Source organism: Pygocentrus nattereri, chromosome 20 (genome assembly GCF_015220715.1).
Source record: "Pygocentrus nattereri isolate fPygNat1 chromosome 20, fPygNat1.pri, whole genome shotgun sequence".
NCBI lineage: Eukaryota > Metazoa > Chordata > Actinopteri > Characiformes > Serrasalmidae > Pygocentrus > Pygocentrus nattereri.
In genome coordinates this window covers 24,281,643-24,301,113 of record NC_051230.1, presented here as the reverse complement: position 1 = coordinate 24,301,113, position 19,471 = coordinate 24,281,643, and the positions used below count along the sequence as shown (strand labels likewise).

Genomic DNA, 19,471 nt, shown 5'->3' with positions numbered 1-19,471 from the left:
AAACAAGACACAACTAATAACACAAACACTGTGAGCTACAGCATTGCCCACACACCTCCTCTCTTGGATGATCTGGAGGACCTGGATGATGTGGACCACTGCTTGGTCAGTGTGCCCCTTGCCTGTAGAGTGTCCACCACTGTAACCTCTTCTCCTGGGTTTGGGCTGGGTGTGTCCTGAGCCTCCTGGCTCTTCTCAGGGAAGGAGTCTGCCCCACCATTGGCCTCCGTTGCCTCCTCAGCATACTGTGCCATTTTCTGGGCCAAGGCCAGCTGGGTTTCCAGCTCTAATTGCCGGATATCTTCCATGGTCAGACCATACCACTCATCCTGCCAGCACCAGGCCTGCCGATGGGCACGCACCATCACCTTCCTAAGACCTGTCAAACATATTCAAATATATTGTTTTGCCTTGTTTTTCATATACAGTAGAATTAGTGCTAACTGTATAACCCTGTTTTCACAAAAGTTGGGACCCTGTGCAAAATCTAAATAAAAACAGAATGCAATGATGTGCAAATGATTTAAACCCTATACTTAATTGAAAATAGTACAAAGGCAAGATATGTTAAAACTGAGAAATGTTATTGTTCTATGAAAAATATATGCCCATTTTGAATTTGATGCCAGCAACATTGGGACAGGAGGAAGAAAAGACTGATAAAGCTGTGTACCAAAAAAAAACCAAAAAAAAACTAAATGAACATCTAACAATGAATTACATTATATGGCAGCAGGTCAGTAACATGACTGGGAATGAAAAAAGAAGCTGAGACTTTCAGAAATACACTCTGTGAAAGTCTGCTTAGGCAAAAATAATGTTTCTCAGTGTAAAATAGCAAAGACCTTGCAAAATTCATCACCTATAGTACATAAACGCTGAGACAGGAGGAACAAGCACTGAACGAGCTGTACAGTGCTATCAGCAATCTCCAAAACACACAGCGAGATAGACTGTTTCTTGTCACTGGAGATTTCATGCCAATCTGAAATCAGTGCTCTCTAAATTTCACCAATATGTGGACTTTGCAAGCCAGTAGGCTAATGTGCTGGGTCTTGTTTACACAAACATCACCAGCGCATAGTGGGCCGAGCCCTGCCTCCACTATGGTTACTCAGACAACTCTCTGTGACGCTCACACCAGCATACAGACCACTCTTCAGAAATGCCAAACTGGACCAGAAGATGAGAACCTGGCCGCCAGGAGCTACCTCTGTTCTTCAGGGCTGTTTTGAATACACTGATTGAGAGATGATCAGAGAAGCAGCAACTTCCAGTGACTCCATCAACATGGAGTAGCATACAGAATCAGTGACTGTCTCCAAAACCATCATAGCACACCCCAATCCGAAGCCATGGATGACTGCAGAGGTGCACATGCTGCTGAGAACCCAAAACAAGGCCAGAGGTCAGAAGATAAGGCACACTCCCCCTCACTCTCACCCACCTGGATAACAAAGACATCTATGTCAGATCACTGCTCATAGACTTCATTGCAGCATTCAACACCATCATCCCTCAGCAGCTGATTGAAAAAAACTGAGCCTGCTGGGCCTGAACACCTCCCTCTGTAACTGGGTCCTGGATTTCCTGACTGAGAGACCTCAATTAGTCCGGATCGGTAACAACAACTCCAACACTACCATACTGAGCATCCTTGCCCCTCAGGGTTGTATGCTCAGTCCAATGCTGTCTTGTCTGTTTACTGTGTCTGATGTCTGTTTTAATGATCAAATTTATTGTATTGTTTCTAGTTTAATGTTTTGCACACTTACGTTTGCACGTTCACACTTTGTATATTTTGTTCCATGTTGCACCTTGTTCACTCAGGCAGCACTGCATTAAAAACAAGATTCTATAACGGAAATCACTGCATGGGCTCAGAAATGTGAAAAAGTGTCCTGTGGTGCCTTGCACATGTGTAGGCACCATTAATGCTGAACAATATATACAGGTTTTGAAGCAACAAATGCTGCGATCCACATGACTTGTCTGTTACATGGAAGGCCTTGCTTATTTCAGCAAGACAATGCCAAACCACATTCTGCACATTCTGCAGCAAAAGGGAAAGCAGAGAATTCCAGACAACACCTGTTCCCTGCTACTTCCTCCAGCTGCTGCCAAGCCACTTTGGAGGTATAATCCCTACAGTGGGTCCTAGGCCAACTTCAGGGTCTTTCCTTAGTCGGCTATGCCTGGTAAAATTCCAATGGAAGGTGGCCAGGGGGTATCCAAATCAGATACCCAAACCACCTCAACTGGCTCCTTTCAAAGTAGAGGAGTAGCAGCTCCAATATGAGCTCCTCCCAGATCACCTTATGAACTATGAACATGGCTTATGAACCATGTCTACATTTTTACAGACAGATGTAGCAAAATAGATTGTGACATTTTGAATAAAGAAAATCTGCCCTGCCAGAGAATAAATCTATTCACAGAACGAGCCAAAAGAATTATATTAGGAATATCGCTATTCAATGAAATTAGGCATACATTAGGAACAGACTATTCAACGAGTGAATATGCAACCATAACACATGGTCTTGGGATTATTATTGTTATTACTGGTTCATCAATGTAGTTAAAACAAATACAAAAATACACACACCAACATCATGAATGAAGCGTTCTATTTTGGACTGCATGCCCCAGTAGCGGAACTCCACTTTGCAGAGTTTGTAAGCACACATGATTGGTGACTTGCTGGGATCTTTCACAAAATCTTCAATCCAGTCATCATTCAGAGGCCCCCGATTGGTTTTAATGGAGTGGTATATACGAGGGTCCTCTTCTGCTTTGTACTCATGAGGTGGGATTGGGTCCTTCACTACATCAATGAGATCTGGACAAGAATTCAACGAGACACACTGTAAATAGGTTTCCAAACTGACACAGCTGATCTGTGCTGCTATTTTAAACAGAAAAATGCCATCCAGCAACCATCATATTAACATACTGAAGTATGTTAATATGAGATCTGTAATTGTATGAGATCTTCCTTGAATTGTCTTTCTTGAATCTTTATGAATTTGATCACAAAATCATAAAATAACCAGGGTCAATCTTAAGACAACATTCTATTCACTGTTAATTTTGATTAAGCATTATAATATCCAAATAATTGTGTTTAGGTTTTAGAAAAAATAAATGTATTCTGACACCTGACAAGCACCATTAAAGATGTAAGCTTATTTTCCATTATGACAATATTGGACAAAAAAAACATACATTTTTATATTGTGATGACAAAGAAATATTACATTTCCCAGCCACAGAATGTGCTCTAAAATATTACAAGAATGGAATCTTGCTTAGGAGTATTAGAGAGACTATAAATTCACTATAAATTCCAGTCTTCTGGTTGTCCATTAAAAATATTGTAGCCATCTGAATTAAAATAAGCTGAACTGTTTAAATCTTACAAATCCCATAGAAATATCAAAATGGTTTTATATTTACACTTAAGTATTCAATTAAATGATACCTAGTAAATCAAGCATCTCCATCTACACCCTACAAGTACACAGAATTTTGGTCATTGGTAATAATTCACAAAGACTTATAATAAAATTAAAACAGTATCACTAAATGGCCTCTAGAGGCCACATGAAAATCTGAAAATCTAAAAAGAGTCTACTAATTGTTACAGGGTAAACATAAGGCCTGAAAAATAAGCATACTTAAACTGTTAAAACTGATCTTTAATCCACAAAGTCGTTTGATGTAATCATTGCCTAATCAATCAAGTCCTTCCAAAACTATTCAACAATTATTCAGTGATCAGACAGAATGGGGATCTCAACATACCTAGAGTTCTTTGCCTCCTCTCCACCGGAGACAAATTAAAAACATCTGCTTGGTTTCCTGTATCAGATTTGTAGTACGTCTCAATGTCAATTGAAAACTTCTCTACAAATGGGCAAGTGTATCTAGGAAGAGAGAAGAAAGAATGAGAAATGAGATTAGATGCATTCAGTCTGAAAAATATGATAAGCATAGAAATTCAAATTCTACTAATATTCACATATTACCTTTATCACTGATATCTTTACCTTTCTACCAATTTATTCCTCTTTGTTATTGGAGTGTACTCACCTCCACCTCACTCTGCACTGTGTTATTACTGTTTGGCATCCCTAGCTTATTAAGCACTGCTCCGCTCCTTACTGGTTCGCTCCTCCTCTGACTCTGCCTTGGCACCTTTCCCTCATTATTATTTGCATCTCTTCTTAATTTGTGGCTTCATTAGTACATAGATATACCTTTTTTTGAACCTTCTCTAGTCTGCCTTAGTTTGTTGGCCTATGTATCACTCCTAAGACTTACCATACAAAACTGTTTGGCTGATTTCAATGTCATTTTGGTTCATTTTATCACCTCCATGTTGTCTGCTTTCCTGAGTGATGTGTTACTTTACCTCTGCATGCATTGCCAGGTGAATTAATGTACAAGCATATCACAATTATGCATAGAGTATCCACCTATTTTTTTTCTTAATGTCAAAAAAAAATTAAAATCATTAAGATGTATGCAAAGTCAATCACAGTGATTTTATGATGCACACAAAGTCATTCAGAGTAATTTTATGCCCTATACAAAGTCATCCAGAGTGATTTTATGCTACATGCTCTATTCTTAGAAACATAACAAGCTAGAATTGTCTCAGTGATAGTACCAGACAACCAATTGGTCAATGCCTCTCAAAGCTATTCTACAAAAAAAAGTATTATATGAAATGATAAGTTCGCTGGTGGTTTTGGATAGTACATAGAATGGCTATACTTGTGTTGCAGACACTGAGACTCCTGGTTCCTATCACACATGACTGTAACAGAAAGAAATTAGTTTGAATCAATGAACCATTTCACATAAAACCTCTCTGAATTTCTAAGTACTTACTAGTAGTAGTAACTAGTACTTACATCACAACCACAGCAAAATAAGTTACCTATAAGTTGAATTGTTGTTACTTTATTGAAAACAATGAATCATGTAGAAGTTCAAGTAGCCCAGCAAAAACAACTTTGGTAGGAGTAAAAATGTATCAGGTCAAGAAAAAGTGCAGGGTTCCCAAAAAAATGTCAGCAGAACTTTGTTAAAACAGTTAATGAATGGCTAAAGCGCAACTGAATAAGAAGTAGATTGCTTTCCTGGCAAACATACCTGAGTACAAATAAATACACAAAAGTGTTATTTGTAAATACTCAGAAGTACAAATCCTTCAAAATATATAACTGAAAAAATGTAACCAGCTGCGATCCACTTCACACTGTCACAGTCTACAAAAAATAAGTATAAAACAAGAACCTTTGATATATGCTATGATATAGTTAGATAAGAACAGTTTAAGATCTTTTTTAAATTTCATGTTTTCATGTTAAAAAGTGACAGTGATTTGACACCATTATCTTGGGAGCACTTGAAACAGCTTGAAATAGCCATGAGAGGCAAAACCCTGGTATATACTGTATGAATGAAAAGACACACTGGCACAGACTAAGAAGAGTTAAAAGACAGATAGGTAAGGGAAATATACAGACACTCACCGTGTACGTGTGTATGGATATGCATTCCAGGATTCCTCCTCCACCCTGAGAGCGGCCTTGGGCAGGATGGAGCGGAACCAACTGGGGATGTGCATGCCTATGTGATAGACCTTGTGTGTGTATTGACCATTTCCACCAGGTCCATCTGTATATGGGCGGTTCTCCAGGATCTCCACACCACTGCCCTCACCACAGCTCTCTTCACGACTCTTTTTCTGGAGGCAGGTGAGAGAAGGAACGTGAGATTACAATACAAAATAATCAATGTACAAAATGCATCCTTAGGTGTTATACATAAACATAACTTACCTAAAAGGAACTGCAAAAGGAACTAAAAAGCATAAAAGATTCATACTGTGATCACTGCCCACAACAATGTGTGGAAACTAATACATAACATTTTCATTTTTGTTTGTTTCTTTCATGTAATATTTCATTTAACTTCCCTCATTGTAACATACAAATAAGAGAGGATGAGAGGACTGATAGGATGGGTAGGGAAAGAGGAAGAAGTTTCTTTTTGTTCTAGAATATATTGATAAGTTGCTTTTTGATTTACATAAAATAAAATTAAAAAATTGATCTGCATCTGATGGCATATATTCATTTTTTATTAACATGTGTGAATGTGACTTTTTCTTCTACAGTACATGAATTTTCACTATCACATACAGAGCCAGTTCATTAGACTACAGCAGAAGATAAACTGAAGTTGATCTCCCGGTGTATGTGTATTGTTGAGAATCACACTTTAAAGGGACCTTTTAAATTAGAATTTAAATTTCATAAACATTTGACTCAAACTTTCAAATCCCCATTATTTGATTTCATGAGCCATTGCCTCTTCTTTTCATTCTGTCACTTTCGGACTAATCAATGAAAATGGAAAATCAATATTTGAGAAGACCACAGCTGATGATTCCATTACAACCTTGGCATTCTATGGAGACAACCAGTGCTGAACAACAAACCAGTTGTTAAATTGAATTTAAATTGAAGACCAGTTAATTACTGTTCTCCTTTCTTGGATAAGGAGTACACCTCTATGTGTCTTTCTTTAGACCTACATGGGCATGTCTTTGGTGACCAATTTGTCAAAGTACACAGATATAAATTACTGTGTTACACGTAAGAAGAATTTAGTAAATCCAAGCTCTACATATGGTCATGGCCTATTCTGAAAACTGCAAATGATGAAGGAGGTAGTCTTTTGCACAGTGAAACTGATTTTCATTTTGTGTGCATGTAATAGGATACTCTGTTGGGAAAGATCAGGTGTAGCTTTTTTGGTCGTGTAAACATGCAGAAAACATGGTTTTCAACCTGACTAGTTTTGATAATCTATTCTACACCAGCAAAGTCCAGCTCAGTAGCATAACTGGAAACCTGAAACTTGAATTTATAATGTATGTACCAAATGAACGTACTTCAAATTGAATGTTTTTGATTTATGATACATGGTATTTGACATCTAGGATTTGAATTAGTGCCAACTGGTGGGAGATGTACCAAATGTCTGGAAAATCAGATAAACCATGAGAAACCATATAGCCAGGTCATGCAGTTGAATGCAGAGTATTTCCAATCAAATCTACTGGTCAATAAATATGGTTTAACATTTTAACAGCAAAATGTGTTCTGTTTCCAAAACCATTTTGGGTTTTGGGTCTTTATGTAAACGTTTTAAAACTTTTGTCAATGTAGGTGATGGAAACAGCAATTATTATAATATTAAATATTTTTTTAAATATAGATTTTTTTTTACATTTGAGCAAATGCTACATTTATCTTAATAATTGTAAATAAAGTTGATGGAATGCTATTTGCTGATGCCTGTGTGGCCTAAAGTCAGTGTGGGATGAGCAAAAAGGGAACGGAAGAAAAGCGAAGGAGGAGCAGAGAGGAGTGTGAGCCGTCCAACTCAAAGCTTCTCATTAACCCTGACAGGCGTTTCATTACATGTGCTCCTACTCTCAACACCACCAGTGGCTGATCAGAGACACACACACACACACACACCAACAGTCTTCTCTGAGACACAGAGCACAAAAACATCAGGATCAGTCCTCCTGGAAGACAGAGCCATTTGTTGAACAACTACAAGAAAGTCTCACTTTCCCACTTAACATAAAGGTTTTCAGCTAGCCAAACATGGTTAGAAGTTCACTTCCTTAGTTTTACACTGGAAGCTAATGTAGGTAGCAAGAAAGCAAGCTCACAAATTAAAATAATTCAAACTGCATATATCACATCTTTGCTGTTAGGTAATTTTAAACAAACTTTCAGACACTGTAAAACATACTGTTACCTATAAGAAGCATGCTGCATAGATTACTGATCATTTAAGAACAGGGTGAGGAGGGGGGGGTAACGAATTATGCTGATAAAAAGATGGAGTACAGTCAGTAATTTTAAAGCTAAAACACACCTACAGCACCTCCAAATAGTATTCAACCCCCTGCAGATTTTGTTCAACAAGCTAGCATAGCAAAAAAAAAAAACTATACAGAGGAGGAAGAAAAATGTGCATTAAACAGAAAAGTCTTTAATCTTAGCCTACTCCTCTATGCAGATCTTCTCCAAGTTGTCTAGGTTCTATGGACATCTCTTGTGGACTTTCCACTAGTTTTCAATTGGGTTAAGGTCAGGAGACTGACTAGGCCACTGCAACACCTTGATATTTTCCCTCTTAAACCAGGCTTAGGTTTTCTTGGCTGTGTGCTTGGGGTTGTTGTCCTGTTGGAAGATGAAATGATGACCCATCTAAGATGATTGAGGAGTGGAGGTTTTTGGCCATCTTCCCGTGGATGCAGACCAGATGGCCAGGCCCCCTGGCTGAGAAGCAGCCCCACAGCATGATGCTGCCACCACTATGCTTGACTATAGGGATGGTATTCTTGGGGTCGTATGCAGTGCCATCCTCTTGCCAAACACCCCGGATGTGGTTGGCACCAAAGACCTTGATCTTGGTCTCATCAGACCACAGAACCTTGAACCAGTCTGCCTCAGAGACGGGCCTCGACATGGCGCTTTGAAAATAAAGGTACCTTAGGGGCTTACCTGGAAGGGAGACCATTGTGGTGGAGTACGTTACTACAAGATCTTCGTGGAGCTCCCTCCTTGTTGCCCTTGGGTCAGCCTTGACCATTCAGACAAGCCTGGCCTCAGCACAGGAGGAGACTTGGAAAGGCTGTCCAGGGCGTGGAAGATTAACAGTAGCTCCACAAGCCTTCCACTTCTGGATGGTGCTCCCAACGGTGGAGACAGGTAGGCCCAACTCCTTGAAAAAAGGTTTTGTACCCCTTGACAGCCTTGTGACCTTGTGACAGCATGTGAAGCTCATTGTTGTTAATACCTCAATTACTTCTCAATACTTGAGGGAACTAAACATAATTCTGGTGGTTTGAGGGGTTGAATAACAATTGACCCTCTGGTAAAATTTGTAATTTAAAAAAAATGAATAAACAGTAAAATAAAATAACATTATTTTTTGCTGCAGTGTATTTCACATGTCCAGGCCCATCTACTGTCCAAATTTCACAATGCTAAGTTAACTCCAAATGTGTAAAACTCCAAAATCTGCAGGGGGTTGAATACTACTTGGAGGCACTGTATATGGTAAATTAACCTGAAAAAATGGACAAAGAGAGTAGAAACTAAGTAGGTGTAATTAATAAAGTGGCTGGTCAGCGTATTTAAATATGTTTTTTTCATGATGTACAAAAACGATAAATTCAAAACAGTTCCTTTTGCAGGTTGGTTTTCCTATTTGAACTGCATAGACTTGGGAGTGACTGTTACATTTTAAAACTAACATTTACGTTTAATGTTAATGCTTATATACATATGTTAATTTTAATTAAATAAAAAGTGAGGACAATTTGGTTTTAATGTTATGGGCTTTTTTTTTGTTTTACCCAATTTTCTCCCCAGTTTAGTCATCTGCAATTCCACCTGCTAGTTAGGACTCCCCCACTCACACGATACTATCAATGCTAGGAGGGTGAAGGCCAACACAGGCTTCCTCTGAGACCTGTGAAGCTACAGCATCTTTTCGAACTGCCGCTCACGCAACGTCACTGAACAGCTGAACGTGCTTGGAAGAAAGCACCAACTGCCAGATCTGTACGGATCTGTACACCCAGAGAACGAAGCCACTTGTGCTCTCTTGGACTCCCGGCCACGGATGGCTTTGGGCTTTTTAAGTCTGTTGTCACAATTCAGTTCTGGAACAATAGTTAACAACAAGGATACTGGAATGTCATATCCCTCAACAACATGGCAGGTAAACACCAGTCATTTTGTTACCATGGCAACACCCAGTAAGTTAAACTGAGACTCCTTTTTAAGACTTCTTCTTTCTCTCTTTCTCTCACTGCACAACCTTCCCACTCACTCTTTTCCTTCCAACCCCACAACTCTCCTTCTCTTTTTTTCTGAGCAGCAAACATAGAGAAGATATAACCAGAGGCATGCTGCCACTGATGTCATTGGTTGTCAGGGTAACAGTGGTGCTGTGATTTGAGCCTGGGTCATCATGGGTCATTGGTGGTGCAGGCCAGAAACAGCCTTACTCTTTCAGGATCAAGAAAATAACAGAACTAGAGGCCAGAGAAAACTCTGATGTTCTCTGATGTACTGAAACCTACTTCGGTATAATCTGAATAGAAACTGCGATTAATGATACAATGCTTTATTGTTCTGCAAAAAACATGCTAATAGTTGCCAATTACAAAAAACTGTTCAACTGCAAATATTTCTGCAAAAATATATATAAATAAAATAAAAACAACACCAGCAAAAATCTTTTTCTGTTCTACCCAGTCTTTCTTGGAATCTACCCAGGGTCAGAACTCCATCAACTGCACAATGCAACTAACAAGTGTTCTCTAGACATCCTGGGCACAGATGGCTTTGTCAGGATTCAAACTCACAATTTCTCAGTGATGGACTAAGCCCTTAGGCACTTGCCTCATTTTGTTAGCATGCATGCTGTTATTGGGGCTGTGTTCACTTTAATAATATTGTGTGTTAGCTGTTATATTACCAAATATCTCTACACATTTGCCTTAAAATAAACATTTACTACTGATAAATTAGACCCCTGAGTGACAAAGCTTGCAAAAAAAAGAAATTCAATTCTCAGCACAACAAGAAAACAAACAACTACTGGGAAATATTAATGAAACAGAAGAAGTCTTCCACGTGGCAAAAGCAACCTGGCATCCAACTGTAATCTTGTCAGGTTATGACTGCCACCACACAAGCACAGGGACACAAGATTGATCACTGAGCAGTACTGCTAAAACTAATCTGGTCATTGTGCCATGAAGAGGGTACAGAGTGCAGTTTTATCCCTTTGCTTAATGAAATTGCACTATTAATAGTGAAAGCATTATATGTCACTGATGACACCTTTTCAGTCTATTTAAACCAAATGCACAAATAAACAGTGCATTGAAATTGTGGGAGGTTTGTGTCCTTCACTTTTAAATATAATGTTCTTCATTGTTTGCAGTGCCTCACTCAATATGAGATCTCTTTAAGATGATGATTAGTTATTTCTCCTGAAACCAAGTCTCACTCTGTTAAGCAGTAATTTGTCTATTTCTCTAATAGAAAATTAGTATCAGGAATCACAGCTGAATTATGAATGATTTTCAATGAATGATTTTGTCGATTAAGCTTGATTTTTTATTTTAATTTTTTTAAAAGAAGAAGGCAATTTTACACACTTCTATAACATAAGAATAGTTCAGTCCCTGGAGTTACTAAATAATAACCCTTAGTATGTAAGAAGTCTGGGGTTTTAAGGGGTTACGTTTCTTGACGAATTGGCAACCATTAGTTGACAATTTGCATATTTTAAATTCTTCTACAGGTCTCTCTCACATTAAGAAGTTGACCAACACATCCATTTACATAATTGTTTTTGTAAATATAATTTCTTTTTGTAAAAGGACACATTTTTGTGTCCTTTTACAGCTTCCTAGTACACATTAATACAATTAGCAAATACATATTCATTAATCTTTTATATGGTTTGTTACATGGCTTGTTCAGTCAAACCATAAGGATCTGTATGTTAGCACACACTTCAATTCCTCACTCACATAACTTCATAACTTACACAACAGTTTAGAGCAATTACTGAATAATAATACTAACTACTGTAAAGTAATAAAACCAAGAGTTCAAGGTATAAGTTCATTTTTATTGTTTGACCCTTTTAAAACTACTAAAATAACCAGTGAAGTCATTTGTAATATTATAGAACTACTAACATATTCATATAATAGTTCAGCCCTAGTTGTAAATCATAGAAAAAAGACATTGGAACAAACCTCAAAATCTTTGTGGCTTTACCTGGATCATGTAGAGCTGGGCAATGCGGTACTCCTCCACACTCAGAGGCATGGGGATACGGTATTCTTTGATTAGCATCCTGGGAAGCGTGACTATTTGAGGAATATTCGAGGAAGGGATACAGGGGCAAGTGGAGAGAGAGGGAGGGAGGGGAAAGGGCTTGAGGAAGAAGGAGGAAGCGAGGTGTGTCAAACAGCCACCAAAGTCATCAGTGCCAAAACCTACAGATAATACAGAGAAGACAAAACAATTTCATGAACAACATTATTTATACTATTATAAGCTGTATTGTATCTTGTATCTCCACCACTGCAAAGAGCTTAAATATTACAAACTGATCCCTTATTATTGTTTACCTCTTAATCCACCGAACAAGGCATCCATTGAGACTTAATAAGCTTGTTAAATAATTAATCCTGTTATAGAATCGTTCCACTGTTTTGAGTACTACAGTTTTATTTCAATAAAATGAAAGGCACTACAGCAATAATAAAGCGCAACAAGTTTGGCCATTACTACAAACCACTGAGTGGATGTGACTGATGGGCTCCAAAGGTCACCAATGGTAAAAAATATTTCTATTTTGCATTCCTTTCTATTTGCTTACAATGTTTTTCAGTACAAGTAATATTATGGAAATAACTATTTGAAAACATTATGTAGCATGTATAAAAACTGTAAGTATGTCCAGTTGAGGATTTTTAAAGAGGATTCATAATTAAGGCAAGAGTCACAAAGGACTACACTTCAGCATATTTATTAGTAAAATCATGTTCAATGGATTCCTGCAAGTCTCAGGTGAGCTTGTCATTTTTACCTGTATGTATGTTATTCTACCAAAATAAATAAGCAAGCTAAAATGGTTACAAATAAATTTATCCATCATGTCACATGCAATCCAAAAGGCAATGAACTTAATTCAAAAAGCTAAAAATCCTTTGTAGAAAACCACATGAATGACATAGGTCACAATTTTCACTTCATTTGCTCATGAATCCTTTAATCAACATATCTACATGGCATGTCAACTGATAAAGCTATTGCACACTGTACTCTCTCATTCTTGGCAGATGATTACAAGAACACTGAAGAAGACTTTTTCAGACCTCAACCTGTCTGTAGATCCTGGATCATCAGGTGTAGATTTCTTCAAACTCCAGAATCTAATGAATCTGTGTGGTAATTCCCCTTATCAGGCAATTTCATGTTCAGTCTGTCTGTATGACAACTACATTCAGTAGCGTACAAGACTTACATACAGAATTAACTGGGGGCGAAGAAAAAGAGTAGGTGTACGTCACATGGTCTGGCTAAGCAAAAAACAGATTAAGTCTGGGGGAGTGATTGGGTGCACCACGGCACCATAAAACAGCAAACTAGGATAATGACTTTGTTTTTTTGGGAGTTACTTGCACACTGAATAAGTATAAAGAATTATTGGTGTTTACTTGGTCACACCTGATGGTGAATTTCATCTGCAGATCCATAAAATATTTAAGAAAATGTAACAAAAATGTGTCTCTGCCATGTGATTTGCAACAAAACAGAAGTAAAACAGAGGAATGAACATATCCATGTCTGCACTCAGCCATGCAGGTATGATTAAAAGCAGAAACAGCTGTTTTTTACATTGGCATTAAAAGGTTTCAAATCAGATTTCAAATTTCTGTCATTTAATCTACTCTTTTCCTTTAATAAAACTACTTTGCAATGCTATCATCAGTTATAACAAGACCTAACATCACAGAAAAGTTTTAGATTTTTGTGCACAAGAAAGTACCACTCTGAGCTAGAAAAAAATGTGTATAAACATGTTTCACAGTCCAACTGTCTTCAATTGTCACTCTCAAGTATTTTGTTTCTTTTATATAATGATAGAAAACACTACAGCACACAGAAAGCTCCAATTCCATATACTGATGCCCATCGAGGACACACATGTTAAGCAAACATTCCTAAAGTCTCTGTATGTATTTCAGTTGAGATGTTAGGTTAGGAGTTAAAGTATGGTTATATAACATTTAAGCCACATAACTATGACCAGCACAGTATTTTTTTGCTTAGAACAAGGGGGGGTATTAACTTTTGTTATTCACCCTATTACACACATCTACCTAGACCTACAACCATCCAGGGCTTAATTAAGCATTCATGATGTCAGCTACTGTGACGTGAAGTCAAATGACCAAAATAGAAAAACAACAAGGGACAACTAGGTGGACTCTGGATTACAGTATTAGCTAATATTCTGGCTTACTTAGTTCTCACTCAAATCCCCTTACCACAAGGTTTTATTTCAAACTCTGCTACATGAGACCAAGTACTTCTTCTGGGGGTAAATGTTATCTTTCTTTTTTACTCAGTGCCCTTTTTATAGCTCTTCCTGCAAAACGCAGTCTTGTAGATGGGATGGTACATACAAAGAACATCACGCTAGACTCAAAATAACTGGACTCTTGGGAAGTTCTGGGAGGTAAAAGTAGGCTAGTGTGGGCAATGTGGCAGAGCAGAGGAGGGTTTGTGGGAGGAAAAGGCAAGGCTGATACAGAGCATTGGCTCAAGTCTTGTCTCCCAAAAGCAGAGGTGTGCATTAGAGGGCACAAATATGTGTTTTGTACTTTTGTGAGTACATCATAGGTATTACAGTATTTCTAGAAAATGGAATAACTGCACATATCAAAAAGACAGCTTTAAACCAGTTATAGATAGCCTGTAAATAACAAGTGCATAGTACCTGCATAGACATTTAATGGATTAAGAATGGTCAAAAATTCCCCTAAGCACACTCCTATCACTTTTATTAGGAGAACTATATTGCTAAAATATTGTACTATATTGCCAAAAGTATTTGCTCGTCTGGGACTGTAATGACGTATAAACCAGTGTTTCACCTACCTCCCCTGCCAATCTCACAAGCCAGTTGCCAAACACATATTGAAGTATGTAAAACAAGATTGTTACTGTTACACTTACTGAAAGTTAAGGAAATCCAGGCAGAACCTTAAATGGGGGATGGCAGGTAAAACTGTTTTTGGTTATATTTCCATCTTATGAATATGATCTTGTTTCCTAGTATGAGTTAATATTCTACCTGCTGCGTTCTGTTAAAAAAATCCTGTGCATTAACAATAGACTGTTTAAGAAGAGTATGGTGTTTAAATAATGTTTTACCATTATGTAGATCAGGGGTGCACATCTCTCCAGCCCAGGTCTGTAGTTACCCTACTCAAACATACCCACTAAACCTGTCAATTAACAGATTAATTAAACTAGGTGTGTTTAAGTAGGTAAATCACCAAACTGTGCTAGACACAAGCCTTCCAGGACTAGATCCAGCCCTGCTCTAGATCATTTTGCCAAACTTGAAATATCTATAATAATATGATGGATTTAACAGATCACAAATACTGCCTACAGAATCTAGTTTCTCCTGTTTCTGAATCAAATTAAAGAACTGTGTCATAGTTTTAGACTCTAAAAATCACTGGGTGTCATGGTACTGCTGTGGTGCCTGGGGAGCACAAAGCACGCTTATGTCCTATTAAAACAACTCACTCTTTAAATGCAGCTTAAGTTACCTACTTACAACTTTTTGACAAGTCACTCATTCATTAAATACTGTTCAGTAGTTCTTCCATATAAAGACCTGTTGCAATTTTCCTTAAGCAGTGCTTATTCTTATTCCATCTGCACAGTAAACACATATCAAACTCAGCTAAATCCGCTATATCCGTCAAACACATTTCACTTAGAGGTCATAAAACAGCCACGCTTTCTCTTCTTGAACTGCAAACTTCACTGCAATCATGGACAGTATCCTATGCAATAATCTGGTCATATTCAAGCAAGATACTTTGGACTGGAAATTCTAGCAATACTCTTGTTTTTGTTCTAAAAATACAGGCTGTCTTCTCTGGTTTGAATGTAAGTGTGTGATATGGCACAATCAAAAATGTTGACATAATGGGACCCACATATGAACTACAGATAGATAGATCTGGGGGTAAGGCCTTCTCAGAAGTTGCACAGAAATTGACATTACAAAAATATATCTTGACTTGCTTCTCAGCCAGTCATGATTGTCTCTAAATGTTCCTTCCATCAGCAGGCGAAGGTAGAGCAAACCTGCAATGACAATTACTGTACTTGTTAAAAATGATTTTCATATGATGTCAAATGATAAATGTTTTTTTCACTAGCTCCAGCGTTGGCTTTAGCATTAGCTCATCTATTGCTAAAAATTAAGTGGCTAAACAATTTTCCTGGTTTGATAAATGAAAACAGTTTCCAGATTCCATTTTTTTCCAAATTTATTCAGTCTACATTTTCGTAGGCTTTTTGAGAAGTTTGTAATATAACGTACATAAAATGTGTGAATAATTGCTTTGCCTAGCTATACACCTTGGTTTAAAACCAAGAACAAATATAACAAATAATAAATACTGAAGATCGATAGTGCAAATAGTAGTGTTCTAGTTACAGACTTACAGAGGAAAGATACAGTAGAGCCATAATATGAAGCAGATGATTTTCTACATGGTAAAAAAATTTAAGCCAGGTCAACAATGACAGCTTTAACTAATTAAATAATTGAAATAAATGTGTGTGCACATATCTACACCTTGCATAACTGGGGGCCTGTCCTAAATAACTCTCTATTTTTATGCTACTTACTAGAAGCCTCACAGGATTTGGAAGAACACCACAGTCTTTTAGATTACTTAAGTATCTTAAGTAAAACTCATTGCCATGCAAAGGTTTTTTTGTATATTTACAATATGTTACCTTTGATTCATCTAGATAGTAAAGTAACACTACAGGAGTGGTAATGCAGAATGTTCATTATGTGGTTATGTGGTTCTCTTACAACATAAAAACATCAGATATGCCTGCATCTCAGGGTACTGGTTCTGTGAGTAGTCAAAAATATCTACGATAAATGAACAACCTTCATCAAGAATGTTTTAATACTGGCTATGATAAACAACTTCATGAGAAGTCAAACAATGAAATCCTTAAAATCCCAAGATTTTACAAACTAAGGCTTATTATTCAGTAACTATAGTGACTTCAGTGTAAACTGATTGAGCTATTCTTGGGTGATTGTGTGTAATAAAACTTTGGGACCCCTTGGTTTACCATGGTCATTTAAGGGATTACGTACTGTTGAATCTTATCAGTTTTTACTACATAATACTCTGATAATCAGAGGGAATGTTCTACTACCTTTATATACTAACTGAACTAAAGCCTCATTGGTTTAGCAGTAAGCAATAGAGACATAATATTTATATTTATGTTATATTAATATTTTATATATCTATATATGTGGTTTAATTTCCATCTGATCTTGACTTTTGATTGAATTATAAAGAAATACGGTTGAGAGAAAAGCAAAAAAACAAACATAAAGTTCTGGAAAACATGCACTGACCATAAATAAGAATTTCAACATTGTGGGTAGCTTCTCAGCATCCACGCAATGACTACAGTCAAAGGTAGAAGGACCCAGGAGTGAGATCTGTGCAACAGGGAGAAAAGACCTTATGTAACTCACAGAAATAGCCCAAGAAATGGAAAATAACTGAGGACCACGTAATCATTTCATACTTTTGGAAAAATCAATGCATCAATTAACTGCAATGTACTGTACATTTTGAACATTAAGTGGGGAGATGTAAGTAACAGGGTAACTTGAAAAAATAATTGATCTCCATTACTTGTATTACTGAACATACTGCAATTTGCATGATTAATACCCATTACAATGTAATAATAGTGTAATTTAAGTCTATTAGATAACAGTAAGAAAATGGCAACCATAAATCTCAGGCCTCATGACTGACATAAGCAAAATGTTTAATAGGAGAAAAGTTCTGACATTTTTTCAAGTGAAGTGAATGAAGATACAAACAAGGGCACTGTATGTGTGCTAAAACACAGGTCTGACTATTCTCAAGTTCAAAGTGAGGTTTTCTTTTTATTACCGGCTCAATGTGCAAAACCATACGGTTTATCACATGCTGGCAAGAATTTTAGGCAGTAGTTTGTCATAGCCATGGAATATCATTATTGATTCCCTTACTGTTATTATAGTTAATATTTTACATTCTTTTTTTTTTTCGGAATGTCACTTGTGTCATTGTATGGACTAAATACAAGTTGTTTTTTTTAACTTTTAAAAGTCATATATGTAAACTACCTCGGCTCCTTTTTAACTGCTATATATTGTGCCTTATTCAAAGGGTAATCTGAAAAACAAACTTCAGTCACTTCATTTTGGATGCTTGGAACCTTTGAAAGACTACGAAATGTGTAGCTTTAATTAGACCTGACTCACTGAGTTCTGAACCTAAACCCGACTGTCTGATCCTGACTTTAACCCAACCAAAATCAACTGGAGACTGAATAAAACTCTATATGGAGCACCTGTTATCTTTAAGTAACAGTGGCAACTGTGATCACATCAGCAATAAACAACATTTTAACTAAATTATTCATCAATCAATGCCTTTGAAAGTTAACTCTTTCATTTAAAGAAATTTAAAATTAATTTTTCCATCATATGGCTTTTTTTAATTAAGATAGTTTTTAGCACTTGTGTAGGGCTGCTCAGTGTGCACAACCAAGAACTATCTACATTGATTTGTAACTCTCTAAACCATATTACCATTGGTATGTCGGACAACTTTTTTCCAGAAGAGAATGGGTAGTGCTCTTCAAAGTAGTTCTTGTAATATCTAGTAATAAATTAACCTTGATTTTTTTTTAGTTCATTCTTATTCCAAACACTCTTGCTTCTGTATTTAGCTTTTGTTGCAAAAAAAAAAAAATATGGTGGCCAATTTTTAAATGGCCAAAAGAAAACTGACCCAATCAGAATTTTTTCTCACCCACAGTTTAGAACTATTTTTATTATTATTAGCATTATTACAGCTGTGGTAATTATATAAAATAGGTCATTATAAAGCAAAGTAAAATAGATCTACCTAAGGCTATCATTCTACTCAATCCAACATGGACCTGTATTTTATTCAGCTTTATTTGCTTTGTCAAGTTTTTATAAGCTTCCTTTTATAATAACCACAAACCCTTTACATTGGACATCAAAGCATTTTCAAAGCTGATTAAGTTGATGCTCTGTACTGTCATTGTCTTGCTTTCTAAAGGTCTAATGGTCTAACTTTTTTAAAAGATATTGAAGATTAAAAAATCTATAAAACAAACCAAAAATATTCAAACAGAAAACAAAATGAAAACTAAGAGAAGTTCAATTGTATTTCATGGAGACACTGAAAACAGAAATACGCAACCATTATAATAGTGGTTACATAATTTCTTGAGGTTTTATTGATGCACTATGTAGCCCACAGAATAACTAGGTTGTTAGCAGCTCCAGCTGGAACTGATGGCCTAGATGAAGACGGCAAGCTGGATGGAATTGCCAAATTATTTTAGTAATCTTATTCTTCTGCTGTTGAAATCAAGTTTTCCGCCCATCTATCAGAATTAGGGCGGTTTATTGTTAATTACACAGCATTGTGAGAATTTTGCCAATT

The 19,471-nt window shown here is 36.9% G+C and overlaps 1 protein-coding gene across 12 annotated transcripts in view; it reads right to left on the bottom strand.

Moving 5' to 3' along the window:
- The window catches only part of LOC108438467 (membrane-associated phosphatidylinositol transfer protein 2-like), a 76,892-nt gene that overhangs the window by 36,624 nt on the left and 20,797 nt on the right, over positions 1-19,471 (bottom strand). For 10 of the 12 annotated variants that reach the window (XM_017716284.2, XM_017716280.2, XM_017716286.2 and 7 more), the window contains exons 3-8: positions 17,347-17,433; positions 11,913-12,133; positions 5,547-5,761; positions 3,808-3,929; positions 2,609-2,842; positions 56-379 (exon numbers count right to left, since the gene is read on the bottom strand). In XM_017716284.2, the coding sequence (XP_017571773.1) occupies positions 56-379; positions 2,609-2,842; positions 3,808-3,929; positions 5,547-5,761; positions 11,913-11,990 (973 nt within the window). In that variant the 5' untranslated portion in view covers positions 11,991-12,133; positions 17,347-17,433. Of the gene's footprint in view, positions 1-55; positions 380-2,608; positions 2,843-3,807; positions 3,930-5,546; positions 5,762-11,912; positions 12,134-13,018; positions 13,163-17,346; positions 17,434-19,471 lie in introns of those variants that run through there. The other 2 variants (XM_017716283.2, XM_017716281.2) reach the window with 2 other exon arrangements.